The 23,910-nt window shown below is 36.9% G+C and overlaps 1 protein-coding gene across 1 annotated transcript; it reads left to right on the forward strand.

Moving 5' to 3' along the window:
• Positions 1-687: 687 nt before the first annotated feature.
• On the forward strand, positions 688-23,438 carry LOC136248324 (protein NLRC5-like). Its single transcript, XM_066040114.1, has 5 exons — positions 688-1,059; positions 14,088-14,166; positions 15,834-16,106; positions 16,160-16,213; positions 18,805-23,438. The coding sequence occupies exons 1-5, from the start codon at positions 688-690 to the stop codon at positions 23,436-23,438; spliced, it is 5,412 nt and encodes a 1,803-aa protein (XP_065896186.1).
• Positions 23,439-23,910: the final 472 nt, after the last annotated feature.

A 23,910-nucleotide genomic window follows, 5' to 3' on the forward strand; every position in this document is an offset into this window, starting at 1 on the left:
CCAAGCAAGCAAATTTCCTCCAAGCAGAAGATCGTTGTTGAAGGTCACGGCAAGCATATTTGACCCCTTGGGTATACTTAGCCCCTTTGTGGTCAAGTTAAAGATTTTGTTTCAGACATTGTGTTGTCAATGCACCGATTGGGATCAGCTGTTAGAGGGTGAGTGTTTAAGACAATGGAACGAATTTTTGTCTGAGTTCCGTATCTTAAATGGAGCTCGAGTACCACGATGCTACTTCCAGAAGGGACTGGTTTTATGTCTTAGGGAGCTGCATGGATTCAGTGACGCCTCTGAGCACGCCTATGTTGCTGTTTTGTATTTAAGAAATGTCTACATGGATGGTACCATCTCTATTAGCCTGGTTGCATCAAAGACAGGAGTGACACCGGTCAGGAAACAGTCGATTCCGCATCTTGAATTGTTAGGTGCCTTGATACTAACACAACTAGTAAACACAGTGCTTGGGCAACTCCCAATGCAGCTAACCTTTACTTACTGGGTTGATTCAACTGCAGCTCTATTTTGGATTAAAAATCACAGACCATGGAAGCAGTACGTTTCAAGAAGAGTTGCTGAAATTCATTCTCATACCTCACCAAGTCAGTGGAAGCATTGTCCAGGAGTTCTTAACCCTGCCGATCTTCCATCTCGTGGATTAGGGGCTCAGAAGTTATTGGATTCTACCCTATGGTAGGAAGGCCCACCGTATTTGAATCCTCAGAGAGTGAGTGGCCTGAATTTGTCAACCCTCAATCTAATGATCATACTCTTGCTGAACTGGCCAAGAACCCGGCTCAAGATACAACACATGTGTTGACTACTGTTGCTTGCAATGGCTTGCTAAACCTGAACAATATAATTGACTGTCAGAAATTCAGCAAATGGATTGTATTACTCAGGGTTACTGCTCGAGTACTGAGATTTATAAAAACATGTAGGGGTACTCCTCTCAAGGCTATCAATGTACAATATAGTAATGATTCTGAGTTGGAGGCAGCAGAGTTGGAGAGGGCTGAAACACTATGGATTCGTTCCGTTCAAGGGGAGGCCTTTGAGAGGGTTGTTGTGGAACTTTGGGTTCTGCAACCTCTCCATGATACTTGGACAGTACATGCGGCAATAGCTATCTTTCGCACAGCTGCCAGAGGCTTTGCTTTACTTTGTTTGTGTGCATGTGTGTATCCCTATGCTATGGTTGGCAATAGAAAAATCAACCTCTAGTTTATTTTGCAACTCTGGGTGATCAATCCCTAAATCAAAACCATACTGGTGATTCCTCTTGCTGTATGCATTTTAATTTTTCAAATTTTCAGGTTTTTGGGGCAGCAGCATCAGCAATGCTGTTTAGCACGCTTCAACGTTTCCATGAATGGTGCATTACACGGTGATCATTATACTATTACAAATGGATGCGTATTCTTGGGGAAACCGTGCTGCAAGTTTCTAAATCAGAGTGTGCTAGAGAATCAGCTTGGGTTGGCACATGAACAAAAGCTCCTCTTAATAAGGTCCATAAAGTAAAGGTGGACCAATACCAGTATCGGTATCAATGCCGATACCAATGGTATCCAGGTGCAGTTTTAGGGGGTTTCTAGGGTTTTCAGAAACCCCCCTCTGAACTGGCGCGCGCCCCTACGGTTCATCTGGGTGACAAATTTTGCAAAGAGTTATACATTTTATGTCTCTTTCTATTGGCAAAATTTCATACTTCTACCTTTGAAATCACCTTCACAGCGTTGAAAAGTACATGGTGACCTTTTTTTCTTTCTTTTTTTTGTGTCTTCAACTTGCAGCTAAGCTGAAGTTGCAATTCCAGAGAACTAGAAACCCCCTCTGAAAATTTCTATATCCGCCCCTGGTATCGGTAATACAATGTACAGATACCACCAGTAGACACACCACTTTTATTAAACCATCTCTAGCTCAGTTTCCAGTAGTAAATAACTTAGTTGGGCTAACAAAGTAGTGAAAATAAAGCCTTTTTTACTCTTTTCCAAGTATTGTTACAATTGCTCAATGTGTATTCTAATATATTAGAGCATGTGAATCCTTTGTGACTAAATGACAGTGCAGTTGTCCTTCAAAGAAATAAGCTTATGACTACTTGGCATGCTTTTACATGAAAAGGTTTGGTTGCAAGGCTGTAACAAACATTGCAAAATTATTGGCCGCCCACGCAATTAATCACCTAATCAATAAACTTACAAGAAAACTACCTCAAATCAAGCAATTAGTAATCCACAATGATGTTTATCATGTTTAGCTGTTTATACAATGAATATTTTGAAATTTGATTGAACTGAGATCAATCAATTACTGTGATATTTTAATAGCTAGCTATGTATCACAACAGTGAAATTTCTATAATAAAGTTGCCTAGGCTTCAATGCTTAGTATCAGAATTGGTATTGGCAGATAATTTCTGTACAAATACTTGTATCGGAAGTATCGGAAAAAGTGGTATCGGTAAAGGTGCCTAGGAGTTAGTAAAAACAAGTTGATGTTGTGCTACTTCTAAAAACCAGACACCTTGGGGTTAGCTAACTCATCCGCAATTAACCAACTATGTATTACTACATTATTATTTTAACCAATAGGTTTTTGGTTGTGCAGTAATACATAATTAATTTATTGTAATTCTCAGGTTTCATAATTCATGAAATTTTGGAATTCTTCAATTATGTTGCTATGCACTGCTAAGGAAGCACTTGTTAAACCAACCTCGTTTAACAACATATTACGCACAGAAATATTTCTAAACTGTTTTATAGTTTGACTATCGTGTTTTCCCCACAAATTCTGTCAAAAAAAACCCTTCATTTTTGTTTGCGTACATAGAGGATATACCCCCTTTCCAACCCGAAGGGATAGGCCATTCCTGGTAGTTTACGAGGCTTGCACCATTGTTTTTCAGTTGTTAATAGTCTGTAAAATCTGAAGGGAAGGTAATTCTGAAGAGAGTAGCCACATCCGAAATTCAGACCGCCAAAAAGAAAACTACCTCAGAGCAAAGTTTACCTGTGTGGAAGTTTAATACAGACTTCATTTCACTTTTACTTCTTACGTAAAAGCTGCTTTTACTATTTAACGATTTTGCTCACAAGGGTACATACGGACAAACATAGGTAGATACAGTACTGCTCAAACGTAACGTCGCACTCGCTTGCACCGCTCGATTGCGAACGATTAAAAGACTCGCTAATTAAAGGGCATGGCACCCGTTTCCTTCATGGGTATTCATCTCATTTTGTATGGGATGAATACTCACAAAGGAAACAAGTACCACATCCTTTAATTAGCGAGTTTTTTAATCACTCGCCATGGGTGAGTGCGACGTTACATTTGAGCGGTACCGTACGTAGGTAGATAGGCACACACACACTTTTCCAAAAACAATATTAGTAAACCAGGCATGTGCCCACAGCCAGCCTTTGACCAGCTGTGGGTGCACGGCTGGTTTAAAAACCATGGACTTGAGTTGATTTTTTATTGCAGACCAGTCAAGTGCCATTTTAGCGAAAATTGAAGTATAGCAAATCACCTTTTAATTAAGTGTATTCTGTAGAGCACCTCACCCAATAACCCAAAAAAAAGCATTGGACAACATTCTACCCATTTTTATGAATATGAGCCAAAATCCATCAAAATTTATGACACGGCTATATTCCAAACGGAAGGCATTTGCTCTCTTCTGAACCCACCGTTTAAAACTAGATCATTGGTAGGCTCCATCCCCTGAGTTACAAGTTAATCCAAAGGAGTTGATTTTTTCATTGCCAACCCTACCTTTCCTATGGAAAAAAAGATAATACTTTACTTTTCCTTTGTAGTCTATCGCGCAAGTGCTGTACTAAGCGACATAGTACTGGAACTCTACAGCATCATATCTGCTACCCTCTACAGTTCCAATGGCTAGAGGACAGATCCTGATCGACTAAATATCAAGGCCAGTAAATCAGTACGAGTTGAGTGGTACAACAGTGGTATCCACTTCATGTTGCTCGGATTGATTTGATTTGATTTGATTTGATTTTTAAATTAGCCTCAAGTCAGTTGGCAATGCCGTTCTTCCCTGACTGAGGAGGAAACACAAAATAGCATACATATACACATATAAATTACAACAGCACACACACAATAACTGAACAAAAAATTACAACACACACATAGCACATACAATTACGCAAACAATTTACAAACACAAAAATCATCAACAAATTTTACACAAATAAGAAAATAAATTGTCCTGAAAAGTTGGAGATGTTAACATGTCGTTAGGAACTGCATTCCACCAGTGGGCAGCTTGAGATCTAAAATGCTTTTGAGTAAAATAAAGTCTACATCTTGGTGGCTGTGCAAATAACTGTAGTACGAGTAGCATATTGATGTTGACGTCCAAATGGTATTGGTGGAACTAATGGTATATGTTTTAGTTGGTGCTCTCAGCTCTTGATAAATGGCTAAAGATATTACTTACTATGATGCTGTTGGTTAAGTGGATGCAGATGGATGGTTTAAGATAGGCATGACAATTGTAGCCTGATTTTCTGAGTCATTAAGTGATAAAATATGGTGGGGACGTATCACAAAGGTGCTTGTAGAATCACTTTCACGATATTCATGCTGTATTTCAAGCGTTTTTCTGGTAATTTAGTCTATTGAAATGTGTTCTGGTGTATCCTTTTTACTGCCTACTAAATGTTGAAGAGGTTAAATCCTTTGTATTACTAAAAATGCCAGAAGGTGGCCAGTTTCACAGGAAACATTCACGATGTCTAACTTAATGGAACACTGTATATTGAAGTACAACACGGAGTGTACGTGTTGATACAGTGAAACCTCGTTAATAGAGCCACCTATGGGACCCATGATAAGTGGCCCTATTACCGAAAACCTCATTAATATGGCCATAAAACAAAGTGGCCTTATTATCGAGGTTTTCAACTACCTATTACAAAGTTTTCAACAAACCAGCCACTGCCTAGCTGTAACAGCAATATTTACAATTGGTCTAAACACACTATGTAGAGTTTATCAGAGAAAGGTAGGAATATACACTGTACCAATTATTCCAGCATTACTTGAGACATAATGGTCAGAAAGGTACGTATACTGTCAAAATAATGGGTACAGCTTTCAGTAGTGAAAATATGCACTTAATAGCAGCAACTTTTGCAATGATACCTTGACTGCCTCCTCATTTGGCCTCTACTGAAAGAACATTGTATTAGTTTTATCAGTTTGGTCCTGTAGTATGTGGCCACTGGCCTTAATAATGAGGTGGCCCTATTAATGAAAATTAAATACATCTATCTATCTATATCAAGACACACGATAGTGTGTTGTGCGGCCAAGTACAACCAGTGTGGGCACGCGATAGACAAGTGTGTATTTTACAAGAACCAAGAAACACATTCATAGCTCGATAATGGCTAACCGGAAATTAACACATTCATAGCTCGATAATGGCTAACCGGAAATTAACCATTTTTGCTGTGGAAATTCCCTCGGGGTAGAGCACTTCCCATTCCAAATTTGAGGTGAATCCACCTGAGATACGCGTCTTCAAGGTTCGTCTTATTTTCTTCATATTTTTCTTCTTAATCCTTTTCTTCTTCGCACACTTTAGAAAAATCGTAATAACTCGTGCGTGCTTTGGTTGATTTACTTAAAATTTGGGTGGCAGTAAGAGTGTAATACTGTACATTTACAGTCCAATTTTGGTACAGATCAGACAAAGAACAAAGGAGTTATGCACGATTTTTCAAAATTCCAAAGGCAATTTGTTGTCACGCCTCCAGGGTAAATCGCTTGGCAGAATAACTTGAAAATCGGTCTGTACATGGAGTAACTATTGTAGTGCAAACCTTTTTTGATTTGAAAGAAATCGCACTAACAATCATAGAGTTATAACAAAATCTTCAACCATGTGTAAAATTTTGGGATCAAAATATTCTAATAGAGCAGTCACCTTCTTTTTCGTCTCGCACACTTTAGAAAAATTGTAATAACTCGTGCATGCTTTGGTTGATTTACTTAAAATTTGGATGGCAGTAAGAGTGTAATACTGTACATTTACAGTCCAATTTTGGTACAGATCAGACAAAAAACAAAGGAGTTATACACAATTGTTTAAAACTTCCTAAGGCGATTTGTTGCCATGCCTCCAGGGTAAACCGCTTGACAGAATAACCTGAAAATCGGTCTGTACTTGGAGTAACTATCGTAGTGCAAACCTTTTATGGTTTGAAAGAAATCGCACTAACAGTCATGGAGTTATAACAAAATCTCCAACCATGTCTAAAATTGCAGGATAGAGATATTCTAATATAGCAGTCACTGCAGGATAAAAAGTTGCACAAAAAATGTCGAAAAAATATTTACCAGAGTTCAAACCATGGGCCTCCATACGTATCTAACACCCACATCCTTAACCACTGAACCACTGCTATCTTGGCTGCTCACCGTAATTTATTTCTGCTTTATAAATGAAACTTCATCAACCTTTGTAATTCATAGAACTTGTAGATCTATCAGTGGAAATTCTAGAACATTCTATATGCGTTGTATTGAAGTGCTCAGAAAAAATGTGTGCTCTATTAGAGTAGCTACTACAAAAATTACAAAAAAAACCTGTGTCATGTGGCCAAGTACAGCTGGTGCGGGCAGGTGGGCGGGTGACATATTCATTTTACGGAATCAAAAATTGCTGTTTTATGTATCCGTTGCTCCATAGTCTTGATCGGTGTAATCAATAACATTTTCTGTTATGGAAGCTTCCTCAGGATAGGGTATCTTTCATTCCTAATTTGAGTCGAACCTGTCCAGCTATCATTGGGATATACGTGCCTTCGTGAGATGGGTGAGGATGGAGCTTGTCTAGACGTTTCTGCTTCAGGATTCTGGGAAGGCTGTTAAGCCACGGAAGGCATTTTTGATGTCAAAGTGTTTATTAATGCTTCATATCATGGTACCCACTTTATCAATGTTTTTAATGTGAGAAGCAACAGAACTATGAACAACATAGTACTATGGAAATGAGATGGGTTCTTTTACCTCACTTGTATTTTCAACATTTGGTGATATTTATCGTGCTGCTGCTGTATTTTACAGAAGACTTTCTTTCCTTGTCTCTTCAGAAGGAGTCCTGTGATGTTATGGCTGTGTTGCAGGATTAGTTATTCTTTGTTACTCTGTGCTATGTGTGTTTGAGAGGAGCTAGATTACACATCAGGGTTGTCCGCCACTTTCACTAGGAGCACCAGTTTGTCTAGCACTTCTAACATCTTTAGTGCTAGGGGTAGTGGCAAAGGATGCTGGTATATAACCCTAGAAATAAAAGTAAAATTAAAAGATATACGTGCCTTCAAAAATTTATCTTATTTCAGTTCTTCATTTGCCACGTAGACTTTGATGATTCCTGTATAGTAAAGGGGGAAAAGATCAAAGGAATTATCAAGGCCAACCATATACGCTGGCTTTGGAACTTGCAATTAAAAAACAGCTGATATCCACACAAAAACAGCCAAGCTGTGAAAAAAGGTGCGGCCATAAAAACCTGGATGAAAAAAGTTGTGAAATCAAAGGTGGCAGCCAACAAATGGCTGCAATGATGTTATGCTAATAAATTTTAATAATGGCCATGTGCATTGTTAAAATTTATTAGCACTAACATCATTGCAGCCATTTGTTGGCCGCCACCTTTGATTTCACAACTTTTTTCACCAAGGTTTTTTATGGTCGCACCTTTTTTCACAGCTTGGCTGTTTTTGTGTAGATATATAAAAGCTGAAAAGCCATCTGTCTGTCATGCATTCCATGGCATCCAACAATTATCTTATCAACCACTGCACGAGTCAGTGCAGTTTTAACATCAAACAAAGCGCTCATCATCTTAGAATTGTATCGCTTTTAAATGGAGTTTCCAACTGCCGTCTACAGCACGTTGAATGCAAGGGTGTAACCTAAATCATTTTAGCAAGGTCGCAAAAAAACTATGATGATAACGACTCCTAAAGATTTTTTATCACGTAATGCAATACAAATCTAATGAGAGATGTTGTGTAATCCAGGACTAATATTGCAAAACCAACGCTACACGTAAATAACTCGCAGTAGTGGCCGTGCGTCTTTTAATTGGACATGCACTTTGTAGTTTCTTGGCCGCGCGACTCACTACTGTGAGTCTTGATCTTGCTGGAATTCTTTCTCTAAACCGCATGCAAACCGCAAGTAAACAGCTTTTCATTCAACTTAAGCTGGCCTTTATAAACAACTTATAGGCTAAAGGAAGCCACAGATCACATTTGGTCAATCAGTAGAGTGTTAAGCTTGTAATGTGCAATTCCCAGATCAAATCCTGGTGGAAGCAATTTCAATTTTTTTCTTTTTACCTGACCATTTTGCTTACAACTTTTTTTCTTCCAACCTTTTTGGTTACAACTTTTTTTTGGTTACTTCAATAACCTTTTGGCTACACTTTGGTTCAGCAACCTTTTCAACCTTTTGGTTACACTTTTTTCTGTTACATGTATATGTTCTTTACTGCACCTGTAATCAACACAGCTTATACTAGACTGAGGAAGGTGTTGAGGTGATGACAAGGTAGTACTGTTTTAGATATACATGTACATGTAGGCTAACATGAATTGCTTCAGTGCTTTGGCTCGTTTTTTGTTTTGTTTTACCGTATTGTTAGCTAAGTTGAGTAATTGTAAAGTTTCAAGTTCCAGTTTGTTAGGTTAGGTAATCCAAAGGATGTAGCACATGTTGCTGTCAGACCAACAGTTCTGGCACTATTTAAAGCTTCAATAAGAATAAGATATCATTAAGTATACAGAATTTAATAGTGTAACTAATGGCATGTAAGGAATGCACAGGTATCAGTCACAACAATGTATCACCGTACACTTGAATGCATAACATGTAAAATTCCTGCACCATAAGGCAGGTACCAGTGCTGTAGGGCACTGTATACTGATGCTACATGCTGAATTATGTACAAATTCATTCCTTTTTGTTGTCAGTAAGTTCATGTCATGTAGAATCTCAAATAGTGCCATTACATGTATAGCCGTATGACAGTTACTACTAACACTACATTTATAGTTCGTACCTTTGTGGTAAACATGTGGGATAATACAAGGCTTAGCTTAGCTACACACAGCTCACATTCTTTAAAAGTGACCCTACATACATCATGAATGGCACCGATTGGCTCCTATTGCTTAGTTAATGTAAAGATGGTTCTGCACATAGGCCTTAGCATGTAACATACACAGTATATGGCATGTGCTGCACTGTGAAGCAAGTACTAATGCTACAATGGTATGTTAAATTTGTTGTCAGCATTTAAAATGGTTTTACATATATAGTGTGCATAACAGAACAGGTATTACCAGCACCATTTGTACCTGTGTGGTAAACACTCTAGGTATACACAATATACCACATATTATCTATAATAATATTGTGCTTAAAGTATAAACAAGTGATGTTTCATACAATGCTGTGCAGACATTTTAGATAGCCACAAGATTATTAACTTAGTATAAAGTGCATGACTCATTGTAAGCAGTCCTGCACTGTAGGACAGATACCAGTACTAGTGTAATATAATGGAAAGTATGTTTGGACTTGCTGGACCTGGCCACTATGATGAGGTGGCCTCATTACTGAGGTGGCCACTAAGTGAGGTTTCACTGTAGTTAATGAAGTCAGTACGCAATCCTGAGTACATAGTATATCTGTCGGTTCACACAGTATAGCATCGTCGTTGGCCTATCACGAGATTATGGGGACTCTGCTGCGCAGCTTCCGGATTGATTATTATTACGAATGACATGATCTGCTGATCTTTGTTTGCATCATTTGCATTCTGTTGCCATAGATATTAAAGCAGTACCTATTACAACAGAACGCAAATGATGCACACATCAGCAGATCACATCATTCACTAATAAACAATCCAGAAGCTGTGCAATAGAATTCACACAATCTCTTTAATATCTATGGCAACACAATGCAAATAATACAAAGATCAACAGATCACATCATTCGCACTAATGAGCAATCCAGAAACTGCGCAGCAGAATCCCCACAATCTCAGGATAGGCCAAAGAGGATGCTATACTATGTTCACCAGACCCTTTCCTTTCCCCACCCCACACAAAAGAAAGAAGCTATGTAAGATAATCTAGGATTAGGAACAACGCCCCTAGGATTTGGAGCTGCACTTCTGTGGTTTGCTCTTGTTACTAATATAGAGAAATTTCCTAGTCTCGCCCCAGTGCAGCGACACACTAAATCTATTGATATAAGCTCCAAAATTGGTACACATGTACACTAAATGAATCAGTTTTTTCTTTTGTGTGGGGGTTGGAAACACCTACCTATGTATTAAGAATGGACAATATCCACAATGACAAAGTTTGATGTCATAATTGACAAAATGGCCGTGCTAGTGTGGGGGCTTCAGAGACTTTGGCACACAGTATTCAAAATGAATGTTATCTGTAGTTCTTTACACATGGAATCAGGTGGTAAGAAGTAGTTCGTGTACCATAATGATGCAAAACATGCCCCAACAAGGAAAGAAAACCATAATTTAAGACACAAATAGAGGTTTTCAAAAGAATCCGAAAAGGCATATATTTACGGAAAGCCATTACATTTGAATGTACGCCATGTAATAGCCGCAATGTTTTACAAACCTAGGTCACTATGGACATATAAAAACACAGGACATTTTATTAGCATCTCGAAAACCACCAATGCAAATCGGCTACTGAATGAACATGTTGTTAATCGCTATATACCCATATTGTCTGTGGAGTATTGTGGCTAAAGCTGCTTACCTATGGCTGGGGGGAATTTCACATTCAGCCAAAAACTTCTTGGCAACCATAGCATACTTAGTCACTGACATTTCTTCAAAATATAGTGCTGGATAATCTTTGTTTACCATACTGACAAACATCCATCCTTCACTGTTTCGTAAACAACCATTGCTGAAGTCAAGTTACAAAATTTATATGTCCGGAACTGAGATTTCATAACAAAGTATGGATGTCATTGATAGGTTTAATAAACCTATAAAGGCTTTCAGAAGAATCTGAAAACATGTATATTTGTGGGACACCATTACGTCTGACCTTACATCATGTAATAGCTGCGACAGTCTGTGAGGAATATTGGAAATCATGTGAAAATAATAGATGCATTTCAGACTTAGGTTTATATGCCAGCTCCATCAGTACATTATGATACTGTTGGAATGAATTCCATGTCGCAATGTAGTTTTTGTGCTGTGTCCAGCAATGCTGACACATGCAATATCACAATCAGTTTGTGCATGAGACACATTAAAGTGGGAAGGGCGAATTCCAGTTTCAATGGAATGACAACTTGTCCCATATGGATTGATAGACAGAAGGTAACTTGGAAGCATCAGCACACACTGCTTCACTTCTCTGCTGAGAGATGTAGTACATTACCAGTGTATCTGCCAGATCTCTCTTGCAAGGCTGTGCGTACAACATTTTCCCAATAAAGATTGGAAATAGCTACACACAATTGTACAATATAATATACGTACATATATATGCACATGCACACAAGCCTTTCTGGAACTGTTCCGAGTTGTATATGTTCAATTCATGTTTGTTGGTTACTGTGTAGTTAGTCGTTTTGCTTGTTCACTTCTTTGGTTTTGTATTGTTCTGACAAAAATTGAAGGATTACTGAAGCTGTTTTAACAGGAAATCGTGTGTACCAATTTTGGTGCTTTTGTCAAAAATGCACCACTACATGTGGTCTGGGGGTGAGACTACTGTCTGACCACCATGGTGTGATGCACTTATCATGTATTGTCTCATTCTGATCATATATGGGGCTACAGTGGGGATTTGACACACCTGAATGTCAAATGTCTAGCTGTGCAAAACTAACCCCCAGAGAACCTAACTATACATATATTGAAGTAGGGATCCAACGATAAAAAGTAGTGGAACAAGAGATAAATGATGGATGGTATTACAACATAGCTGTGAGAAATCCCTACATTCACATGTTATAGCAATTATTTTGTTCATTGTCAGTGTAAGGATTTCCCCACCAAACATCTCTTGTTTCACTACTTTTTTATTGCTTGAATCCATAATTCATTTTAAAATATGCTAGTTTGTTTAGTTTTTTTCTTTTTTGCATCATACAATTGTGACTGTTCTATTAGGGTAACTGCTGTATTACAGTATCTCAAGTCAGTATCTCGCCTTCCAAGAAGTGTGGTCACTATTCCTTGTTTTCACTAATACAGCTAGAACAATAAGGAGATGTGGTGATCATGTTTGAGTAAGTAGAGGTGTGGTCTCCACGCTCGATCATTATTAGTCAAGACGCCAACCACGTTGATTGAAGACAAAAAAAAGGACAAGGTGCAGAGGGCACACATTTGTCAGAACTCCAAAATGCACATACCACTGGTGAGTTTGTTATTGTGACACAAAATGGTGGCCATGCACTGCTTCATTTGGCCTCCAGCCTTGCAAATCTCAGGCAGGCAGGCATGCAGATGAAAATTTGAGTTTGGGTGATTTTTATAGCGTGTCATATTCTTCCCATGCTCTTTAGGTCGTCAATACTACATGTGAAACTTCCCCATTTGAAACTCTGTCTACACAAAAGTTACAATAAAAACTCAAACTCTATAGGGTGACTTTTGTATAGCCAGTATCATAAACAGCTTGAAGGTGATGATGCAATAAACCACTGAGCAGCAGTGAATATGGGATAAATGTCTTATATGGACTTGAGGTTTTAACAGAGCTCGAAATAACATTCGCAATCTGCCAATTTCCTGGTCAATATTGCATATTGGCAGGTTAATTTTATTGTTGTCTGGACATTGTGGCTGGATAACTCAGAATGCTACACAACTGCTGGAGAGCAACCTTACAAAGGCAGTAATATAATTATAATTTTAATTAACTTATTTGTTTATGGTTTGTGGCCACAAGCTTTACCTCCAGCTAACTTTGAGGTTTGAACACCAGCCCTACTTCTACTTGTCACCTATGAAAGTGCAAAATGTTGTTACCAGTGTTACCTTTGACTTGTGGGATGCATGAAACTTCGTTTTAATAGCTTAAAGTACTAGTTTCCTGTTGTACTTGACTAGAAACAGTGTGCACATTATGTTATGACATTGTTATACTACTTTTGGCATGACTACATTTTGAGTATTGATAAACTCAAAGCTGGTACCAGGACATTTTAAAGTTTTGACAGGACAACATCTGTATTGTCAACAGTACACCCAAAAAAATTAGCGGGAGCCCTGGGTTTATGTAATTATTCAAGTATTGGAAATACTAGTATCATGCTCCTTTGCACCTTTGGCACTTATAAGCTCCTGCTTCTGAACTATTAGAGTATTTCAATCTCGCTCTTACTACAAGTAGTTGGTATAACTCACAGATTTTAAACTCAGATTGTCATTGAAAGCCTTCCTAAGATTATTCTACTTACATTGCGAATTTCAGTTCATTCCCTTCAGGGGTTTGTCTGGTAAATGTGACAATAAATTGGTTTTTATTCATGAAACTGGATCGTGTGCCTGGTACACATGGTTGGTGTTTTTGTTATGAATTGATGGTATTTATTAGTGCATAAACGAATGCACTGCATTCGTTCAATGGTTCGAAGAGTGCATTACTCAAATGACTCAAGCGAAGTTCGAATTTTGTGCATGCGTAACCTGGTCATATTAGCAATTGAAATTCCAGCAGAAGACTGTAAGAATCCGACTGCTCATCAAGACATGCCATAAACAATCTTCGCCATGGACAGTTATGCTTTAGACACTACAAAGTAATGGAAGGTGGTTGTATGCAAAGCCATTGGTTGTCTGACAAGTTAATTAGCTCGCGCCACAAGTGACACGCCCACTGTTAATCATGAAGTGCAGTTGGGAAAGCTGTAGAGGAAGAATATTCACAAGTTATGTACTACTGTAGGGTCTTTTAGCAGCGGCTACATCCTGTTTTGTGTTTTCTCCAGCTGCTTGCTACATATATCTTGTTAAACAGGCGAATGGTGCCAACGCCAGAAATTCCATTTGCCAGAAGGAGCCAAAACAACGACTATTGTTTAATAATCTAAACTGCAGTACACTCAAATTTATTCCAATTGCATAATATGTAGCTAACTGTAGTTATAGCTTCATACCATATTTATCAATGCTTCAAATGTTGCATTCATACCCCTTCGAAGCTTAAAATGGACATTCATTTATGCACTAATATTTATCTCAATTCCTTCCAAATGCACTCCTGTGTTAGTTAATCTATCTACAAACTAATTTTCAACCTGTTACATGAAGCGGTTTGCCCTGTAGCCATGACAAAAAAAATGTGTGTGTATTTTTTGTACTGCAGTTGATGAAATTGTATGTCTCGGGATGAAGCAACGTTGAACAGTGAAAAAATCAAGCTCGTATCCCTATGCATTGTTGAGTTATGCTTGTCTGAAGGAATCAGTTAGTAGAGAGAGAGTAAACCATCATTAAGAAAAATAAGTTGCAGTACAACACACAAACAAACAAACAAGAAAAAGACAAATTAAATGTTCTAATCAGCACAACCACATGCCAAAAAGATTTAAACATTTGTTGAGAGAACAACTGATTGCTTTATGAGCAGCATTGTCCAGTACTAATAGCCACAGACTGTTGAATTAGTGCTTGTAGGGCCCTTATGGAGTCTGAAAGATAGTGACCCAAACGACCGATTTCAATAGTGGAGTACTGAGAGACATAGCCTCTGCAATCTAAATATGAGATTTTTCAGTTAAATGGGAATTTTTAGAGTACACAGGTAAAAAATTAGACTTACTGTACACTGCATAAACAACTTAATAGAAGCCAAAGAAAGCATTGCTTTCCTTACCCCTATATTCTTAACATGCTGCAAGCCAGAGAGGTAGCTTTGGAAAATTGAATTACATTGAAAGTGAAGTTTGAATAATAAAGCAGATTTGGATGCCATTCTGGGGTCTGGGTCATACTCCCTAGGAATATTTTAAAGGTCTGTTATAGCATTTTAGACTGTTCTTACTGTGTTTTTACAGATATGTAAATTATTAGCTACAGCTTACTAAAGGAGATATATACAATATATCTGTTAGTGGTTACTGCTCTATTGGAGTATTAAGATTTTTTGGCTACAAGCAGTGAACAGTAATAATGGGGGATGTGACACCCCTTCTAAAAATGGTCCAAATGCTTCAGCAAACCTTCAGAAAAAAATTGGTGCTTTTATCTGCTTCGTAACAATTTCTAAAAAATTCAATGCTAAGCTACCCTACTATTAGACTGTGATGTGAAAAATTCTGTGTCATATATCACCAAGGTTCATATCACAATATGAATGATATAGAACTAACTGTAACATTTGCAAGACAAACATATACATCATTACAAACTAAAACTGAAGTTGGATGTATGCCACAAGTAAAAGCTAGTCATGTACTTGAGACAAGTGGCTGGCACTGCATAGAAACCTTAAAACTTCCCAGCTTGGCTTGTATCCACCACTAAACCATCAACACATAGCATAATTAAATGCCAAATACTGTATATCTAGCCTTTCCATCATCATGACACTAAAGCAGTGTTTCTACCGCACAACTACTGCTATAAATGATTGGCTATATCATATCACCACCTTGTTATATTGTTACTATCAGTGTATTGATATATCGTGGCAGCACTAATTTAGACCTTTTACAAATCCAACTAATACAGCAATATATACTTCTTGATTAAAACCATGTAGGTCATCAGCGAATCAAGCCTGGTTTAAGGAATCTGAATAGGTATACCGTTAGTGTTGGTAACCAATGGAAGTCTGTTGCCTTGGAATTGGGATTATCTAAAGACAGAGTGGCATTCATTGAAGCAGATAAGTCTGATCTAGCAAACAGATGCTATGAAATGTTCTCCAGGTGGTTGGAAAGCAACGAAAAATCATGTTGGTGTCAAGTTGCAGATGCTTTTGAGATTGCTAATTTACCAGCATCTGCAAATGTGGTCAGAGAACAATACAAAAGTAAGAATTGTTAAGACCATGTATATAGTAGTTTAATCAATCATCCTCATTAGTTCCCAGAAGAGAGGTTCCTCAGAGCACCAACCCTATTCGTATCATTGCTACAGGTATGTTGCATGCATCAGTATGTGTAATCTGAAATTAGGATTGATTTTGTGATTGAATTATTTATTTCAGTGATATTATAGTAATCCCTGTTAATATGTTTTAAGTTGTTTTATGTGTGTACGTACTATGTACTATTGAGTTGTAGTTTATGGATTATGTACTTCATTAGACTACTTATCTTGTTGCAAATACACACTCTTGAGGAAGCATAAAATGAATGGACCATTAAAACTGAACATAAAGCATGGAAATATCCTCTCACCTATTTTCTTCTGATACATCTCAAGGCTGCTCTTCATTTATGTAGGGGCATACAAAACTGTTTTTGGCAACTTGTAAGGTATTCTTAATTGAGTTTTGGTCACTAAAAGCCCACTATGATAGACTTCAAATGTTTTTTTTCTCATGTTATGCTATGTATAAATGGACAACATACATATATAGGTACACATGCATGCACACTTACACATACATACGCAGGTTTTTCATAAAGCATTGTCCAAATACATATCCACAGCAGTGTTGAAACCAGGTCAGTACTGCTGACCTGGATGACCCACTGTGCTAACTGGATCAGACCCTAAAACTTGTGTTTGTGCATGTGCAAGAACTACATTTTGGGTGCTCCACTAACATGTTGTATACAATCACTGTATTGGTATGTAAGTTTTATAACTGACGACCAGTCAGTGGGCATGTTTCAAAGTAAATTTACAAGCAACAAAGCTTTAAATGGGTGTGGCTTCATGCCAAAACAGTGATTAAATGTCCACTAGTGTAGCTACAGATGTATAGATGGCCTACCTTGTTTCCTTGCTTTCATTTCCATGACAAATATGAAATTCCAATTTATTCTTTGGTTTACTTTTTGTAACATAATTTATGACAGCCATGGTGAACAAGCATGTGCTGCATCAAAAGAAAAGTGCCACCAGCCAGATGTATTATGAGGCTGAATAATATTGAGTAACTAAATGGTCTCCCCAACTATAAATTATTGGAAAGCAATGTTGTCATTCCACTTAGTTCTTTGTTCCACCTGTTGTTATACAGCATTACAAATGAAGAACAGTAAAAGATGTTTTAAATTCGGAATTCGTTCTTCTCTAAGGGTTTATTGTTTTTTTAACACTACAAGTACACAAAAAAATTGACTGCAGTAGGGACCATAGCACATCGATAAAAAGTACTGAAACAAGCTGGAGTAGTGCATGATATTAAATCACAGTAAAACAATAAGAAGTGTTATATTCCTACTGTGCTCAAGATACCATAATGGAAATGCACAGTAGGGATATAACATTTCTTATTGTTTTACTGTGATTTAATATCATGCACTACTCCAGTTTGTTTCATCAATACTTTTTATTTATGTGCTATGGTCCCTACTCTAGTTGAAAATTCCAATTTTTTGTGTACTTGTTTGTTAGCTTTTTTGTAAGTAATTATTATGACTGGTGAACCCATGCATACTGCATCTGAAATGGTGCCTCGTGCCCCAGCTATATCAATTATCATCTGAAAAGTGAAGTATATATTACGCTTCATTGTCAGCTATGTTCAACCTGTTATGCAGCATTTCGAATCAAGAACTGTTCAAAAAGCACCTCTGCAATCCACAAATACTGACAGAAAGAAATGGCGCCACATGCCCCAGTTATATCAAATGTCATCTGAAAAGTAACGTATCCATTACGCTTCGTTGTCTGCTATGTTCAACCCGTTACACAGCAGTACAAATCAATAACTGTTCAAAAAAGCACCTCTGCAATCAAAATAGCCACTATGAAAAATACAGATGATTTCCATTACAAAGGGAAGCCATCATGTGCTACCGCCAAATCAACACTTTTTGCTGTCAGCAAAGATGAATGGCACACAAAGGAGGACACTGGTAAGTCCATGAAGAATGCATTGTATGTACTGCAGTATGACAAAAGGCACCTCTCAGGCCAACATGATGTTGAACAGTGAAATAATCAAGCCTGTAGCCTTAGCCGTTATCGAGTTACACTTGTCTGAAGACATCAGGCAGTCAGTCAGTCAATCAGTAGAAAAAATTTTTTTTTAATTCTGTAGCAATTTGTTGAAAGCGTTTTGGGTTGATCTGAAAGTTTGTCAGGTATAGTTTTACCTAACCAATACTGCCTCGTTGTCGTCAAGATAAATTGAGGCTGGTTTTTGGGTGATGCTATTTCATGGGCCACGCCTATTCCTATGTGCTCCCTACTATACAGTACTATCATACTGTATGATCTGGTGTTAGTAACACTAGACTTTTCCATGAAGGTGTTTTTTTGTCACATAAGATATTTCTGCAATGGTTTTTTTTTATTGGCAGAATTTTGGCAGTGTCATTGTGTGTGTGTGTCATTTTTTTGGCGGGGGAGGGAGGGAGGGAGGGTGGAACTTCCTACACAAAATTTTACATATAGTATATGCACCTGTTATTCAAAACAAAATTTTAAGTAGCCAAGAGTACAAGCATGTATCCACAGCTACCTGCAGTACAATTTTCCTTAGCAAGCAGATACTATTAATGAAATACATGAAATGATAGACTATCCCTTACATATTACTATTTCTACAGATTTTCAGTTGACAATTAGTTACCTACAGAATCATTATCAAGGCTTGTACAAGAAGACTAGATATACTCCTGAAAATGGAAAAGAAGTATGGCCCCCTAATCAGTTCAAACTACATGTCAGTGTTGCACTAATGCATTATAAAGGTGGACGAACACAACAAGAACTTCTAGAAATAGCTCAACGTGTTGAAGAAGGTTCATTTGCAATAGATGATTTGGCATCATCATCAGATGATGAACAGACCCCTCTAATTAAAAGACCACGATTAAGTAAACCAGCTGTAACTAAAAACCTTGCTGATATATTCGCGGCAAATCCTGCTGACCTGATCAAAAAAAACACTACTACAGTGCCAAAATGTATTCTAATAGAAGGTGCACCTGGAATTGGCAAAACTGTACTAGCTAAAGAAATTGCATTCTATTGGGCTGAGGGCACAATACTAAAAGACATAACTGTTTTATTTCTCTTGTTTCTTCGTGATCCAAGACTATGGAATATCAAATCTGAAATAGAATTAATGGATTTCTTAACACTCTATGGGGTTCTTGGTGATGTAAAACTATGTACAAGGGTGCTAATACTTTCTAAACAATTTCAGATAGCATTTATATTAGATGGCTTAGATGAGTACCCACAAATTGAAACGTCATTCATCATGAAGTTAATTTTGGGTCAAGTTTTCCCCGAAGCAGTGGTAGTTTGTACATCACGCCCAACTGCATCACTGAACTTACATACCCATGTTGATAGAAGAATTGAAATCCTTGGCTTTACTAATAAAGAACGACAAAAGTACATTGCAGTGTCGCTCTCAGATTCACCTGATAGAAGAGATGAGCTGATAAAATACTTTAAAGACAATCCGATAATTGATAATTTTTGTTTTATTCCCTTGCATTTTACTATTCTTATGTATCTCTTTCAGCAAGGTAAGTTACCTGAAACATTGACAGACTTAAATGAATCCTTCATCATCCACACGATATACAGTAATATGGCTAGACATGGACAAAATATAACTGGGGTAGTGACAAAATTGACCAGTCTACCTCAGCCAGTATATGATGTAGTGTGTAGATTATCTCAGTTAGCTTATGTGGGATTGACATCACGTCAATTAATTTTTGAGAGTAATGAAATAGAGAAAAATTGTCCTGAAGTTTTTCGCTTACCACATGCCATTAATGGATTTGGTTTACTACAAGCTGTACAGCATTACCCTGAAACAGGAGCTGGTAAAGTCACTTCGTTTAATTTTTTGCATTTAACACTGCAAGAATTTTTAGCTGCTTTTCATGTTTCTACCCTTCTCATCGACAAACAGACAACATTACTGAGACAAACATTTTGGGATAATTATTGCTACCAGTATATGTGGACAATGTATGTAGGAATTGTTGGTGTTAATGATATAGCTTTCCGGGACTTTATAAACTCACATATAGTACATCTTGGTTCACAATATGACAGAATAAGATGTTTACATTTATTTCAGTGCTATACCGAAGCAAAAAGCCAACTGCCAATTGTTGTATCATCTCTTTTTGATGATGGAAGGATTAATTTTTATAACGCACATTTGGATCAACACAACTTGTTGATATTGGTTACCTTTTTATCCAAATTTAAGATACAATGCAAAGCATTACAATTTAGTTGCTGTAATCTTGGGCACAAGCTAATGAATATCTTAAAGCAATATATCACTGACAATAGAGAAAATGTGTTGCAACTATATTATGTTAATTTACAGCAGAATGTATCATCTCCATGGAGTGTTTTCTCTGCTGTTATTAAGTTCAGTTTAGTTACTAATTTAACACTATGTGGTGGACCGTGGTCTGGTGAAATAGAACAGTGTAGCACAGAACTGAAGAATAGCTTGGAACGAAATACCACATTACAGTCATTAACACTCTGTAATATTGAATCATCTGACTTGCAATTTTTTAAAAACACTCTGATAGACTGCAGCAATTCAGTAAAGGAATTAAATGTATGTGCAATAACTATTCAATTGGAGGATATCAGCATAGCAAATAATAATTTAACAACAATTTTAAGCACAAAAATATTGACAAGTAACAGCCAAGAGCTATTCATAAATGTGCTGAATGTTAAGAGAAGCTCAGTTTTGTCTGAGTCATGGAACCTTTCTCGTTGTAATTTTATCAACTATGATATCGTTTGTATTGCACTTGGTTTACAAGATGATCTAATTGTCAAAGTGCTCGATGTCTCTAATAATTTTATAACTGATGGTGGAGCTACAGCTATCAAAGACTGCCTACACCACAACAACACAATTATAGAATTGAATGTGTCCAGAAATAGAATCTCAGGTCAATTATGTGCAGAAATTATTGCAGTGAAGTCTTCTTTGCTAAAATTAAACATTTCTAAAAACAACATTGATGATCATGGAGCAGAATTTATTGGTAAAGCTATTAAAAATAATAACACATTACAAGAACTAGACATGATGTACAATCAAATCAGTTCTAAAGGAGCACATTTTATATTTGAAGGTATTGAGTTTAACAGTTCACTAAAACGATTTGATATTTCTTCTAATGAAGTCTCTGATCTTGGTTCAGTTGCCTTGTGTAAATGCCTTGAAAACAATTCCACACTTGAAGAGCTAAACATGTCATTCAATAAAGTTACTGACTGTGGAGCTAAACAGGTAGCTGAGGCTATCATTGGAACTAAATTACGTGTGCTTGACATCAGTGGTAATCGTGTTACATCTGAAGGACTAGTTGAATTTCTAAAGATAATTCAAATGAAGACTGAATTGAAACGTCTGTTTGTTTTGTATAACAATATCACAGAAAGTGGGATTGTTAAAGTAAATGAGTACATTAAGAGGATTACATTGCCCCTAGTCATTTATTCCTGGAATGACATCATCATTTATCACAGTCAAATTGGCATTAAAATTACTGGGATCTTGTACAATGAAAGTGTGATTTCAAGGGAACACAATGTGTCTAGTGGTACCAAGTATTTTGAAACATGTTTGATTCACTCTGTTGATAAATATACAGCAGTTTTGTTCAGTGAATGTCTCAAGAACAATGATACACTGCAGGAACTTGCCTTATATAATGTTGAAGTTACTTCTGAAGGAGCAAAAGAAATTGCAAAAGCCTTAAAGGTAAATAAAACACTGCAAAAACTTGACATTTCATATCACCATATACGTAATGATGGAGCAATAGCTATTAGTGAAGCCTTAAAGGACAATACTACTTTGCAAGAGTTGAACATGGCAGGAACAGGAATTAATTTTAATGGTATAACGCAGATTTTAAATGATATGCAAGCAAACACTGCTCTTCTAAAGATTGATATTTCTTATAACTTTTTAGAGTACGGCCGTAATGTTAATGATGTTGCTGCTGTGAGTAGCTATATTCAAAGTAACAGTACATTACAAGAACTCAATTTAGCATTCACTGGTGTTCAGATAGAAGAAGTAATGAAAGCACTGCACAAGAACAATACACTGACAAAATTGGTGATTTCTGGTAATTCTTGTGACTGCTTGGGAATGGTCATTAATGAGTGTCTCCAGCAAAACACTACATTAGTAGAACTTGATGTTTCAAAATGTGGTATGATAGTTGCAGATGCAGAAAAAATTTCTGAAGCAATCCAAAATAATACTACACTTCAAAAACTAAACATTTCATCTAATAGATTATTTGATTTTAATAAAGTTGAATTTCGTGAATGTCTCAAAGTTAAATTTCCTTTGAAAGAACTCAACTTGTCATGGATTCAATTTGCTAATAAAAGTGCTCAGCTTGTAGATATACAATTGAGCAATATCCTTCAACTACTTAACCTTTCGCACAGTCCATTGACTTATGATGCAGTAGAAGTCATTACCAAGCACCTCAATGACAGCAACAATACCCTACTAAAACTTAATGTTTCCCACTGTTGTATAATCAGTGAGGGAGCCCAGTTGATTGCAAAAGCTATTTCCAGGAACAGAACACTACAGGATCTAGACATTTCATACAACCAAATACATGATATTGCTGTAATGAACTTTGCTAGCAGCCTTAAAGACAATAGCACTATTCAAGAACTCAGCTTATCACATACTTCAATTACAAGTGCTGCAGCAAGTTACATTGCAAAAGCTATTTATGGAAATACAACACTGTTAAAACTTAATTTATCACGTAATGATTTACTTGATGTTGGTGTGTCAGCCATTTGTGAATCTCTTATAACCAACCGTACTTTGCAGGAACTTGACCTGTCGCAAACTGGTCTCACCATTATTTCAGCAAAACTAATTGCAGAAACTGTACAAGCAAACAGAAGCCTTCGTATGTTGGATCTGTCCATGCAATCTTGTGATGCTGTGAAGTTCAACATGACCATATTGATTGCATTGCACCTCAATGCATCTATTGTTACTCTGATATTACCACTAACTAGTGATGAAGAAGTGGGAAAAGAAATAGATTTCATCAACCAAGAGCGGGCCAACCAAGGTTTAACTTTATTTTGTACTAATGCTGTGTATGTTAAAAATAAAGTGTATGTAGTTAATCAACTACGGAGGCAAATATACAGGCTTTACTTAACTCCCCTCACCTTATTATAGTTAATTGACTGTTTTAATTCAATTATTTTATTTTATTCTGCTAATTATTGTAGCATTAATTGCTGATTGTTATATAACTTATTCATTTTTTTTTTGTTTGTTGTTGTTCACCGTACTACATATTTAAAGTTTATCAGAGTTACTGTAATCATCACATTATATCACAATAATATATATCATACAACTTCAGGAACCTACAGCATGGCTTGTAGCTATAATAAACTGATACAAATTAGGATTACAAGTACAGTCTATAGAAATAAAAAGTAAATTACTGAAATGCAAAACAATAACCATTCTATTTCTTTTTCAGCTATGTTCCACCTGTTATACAGCATTATCAATAAAGAACAGTACAAAAAGCACCTCTGCAATCAATCTGGTCATACTATTCGGAAAATATAAAGCACTAAGACCATGTCACAATTTACCACCAATGAACACCTGCACAGTAGTAAAGAAAGAAATTGGG

The sequence above is a fragment of the Dysidea avara genome, chromosome 3, assembly GCF_963678975.1.
Source record: "Dysidea avara chromosome 3, odDysAvar1.4, whole genome shotgun sequence".
NCBI classification, from domain to species: Eukaryota; Metazoa; Porifera; class Demospongiae; order Dictyoceratida; family Dysideidae; genus Dysidea; species Dysidea avara.

Bases quoted from the DNA above. Each gene is read 5' to 3' on its own strand.
- LOC136248324 (XM_066040114.1), top strand. From the start codon at position 688: ATGGTAGGAAGGCCCACCGTATTTGAATCCTCAGAGAGTGAGTGGCCT. The intron at 1,060-14,087 runs GTTGTTGTGGAA...CTTGTTAAACAG, and splicing joins AAGGGGAGGCCTTTGAGAGG to GCGAATGGTGCCAACGCCAG. The intron at 16,107-16,159 runs GTAAGAATTGTT...CATCCTCATTAG, and splicing joins GGTCAGAGAACAATACAAAA to TTCCCAGAAGAGAGGTTCCT.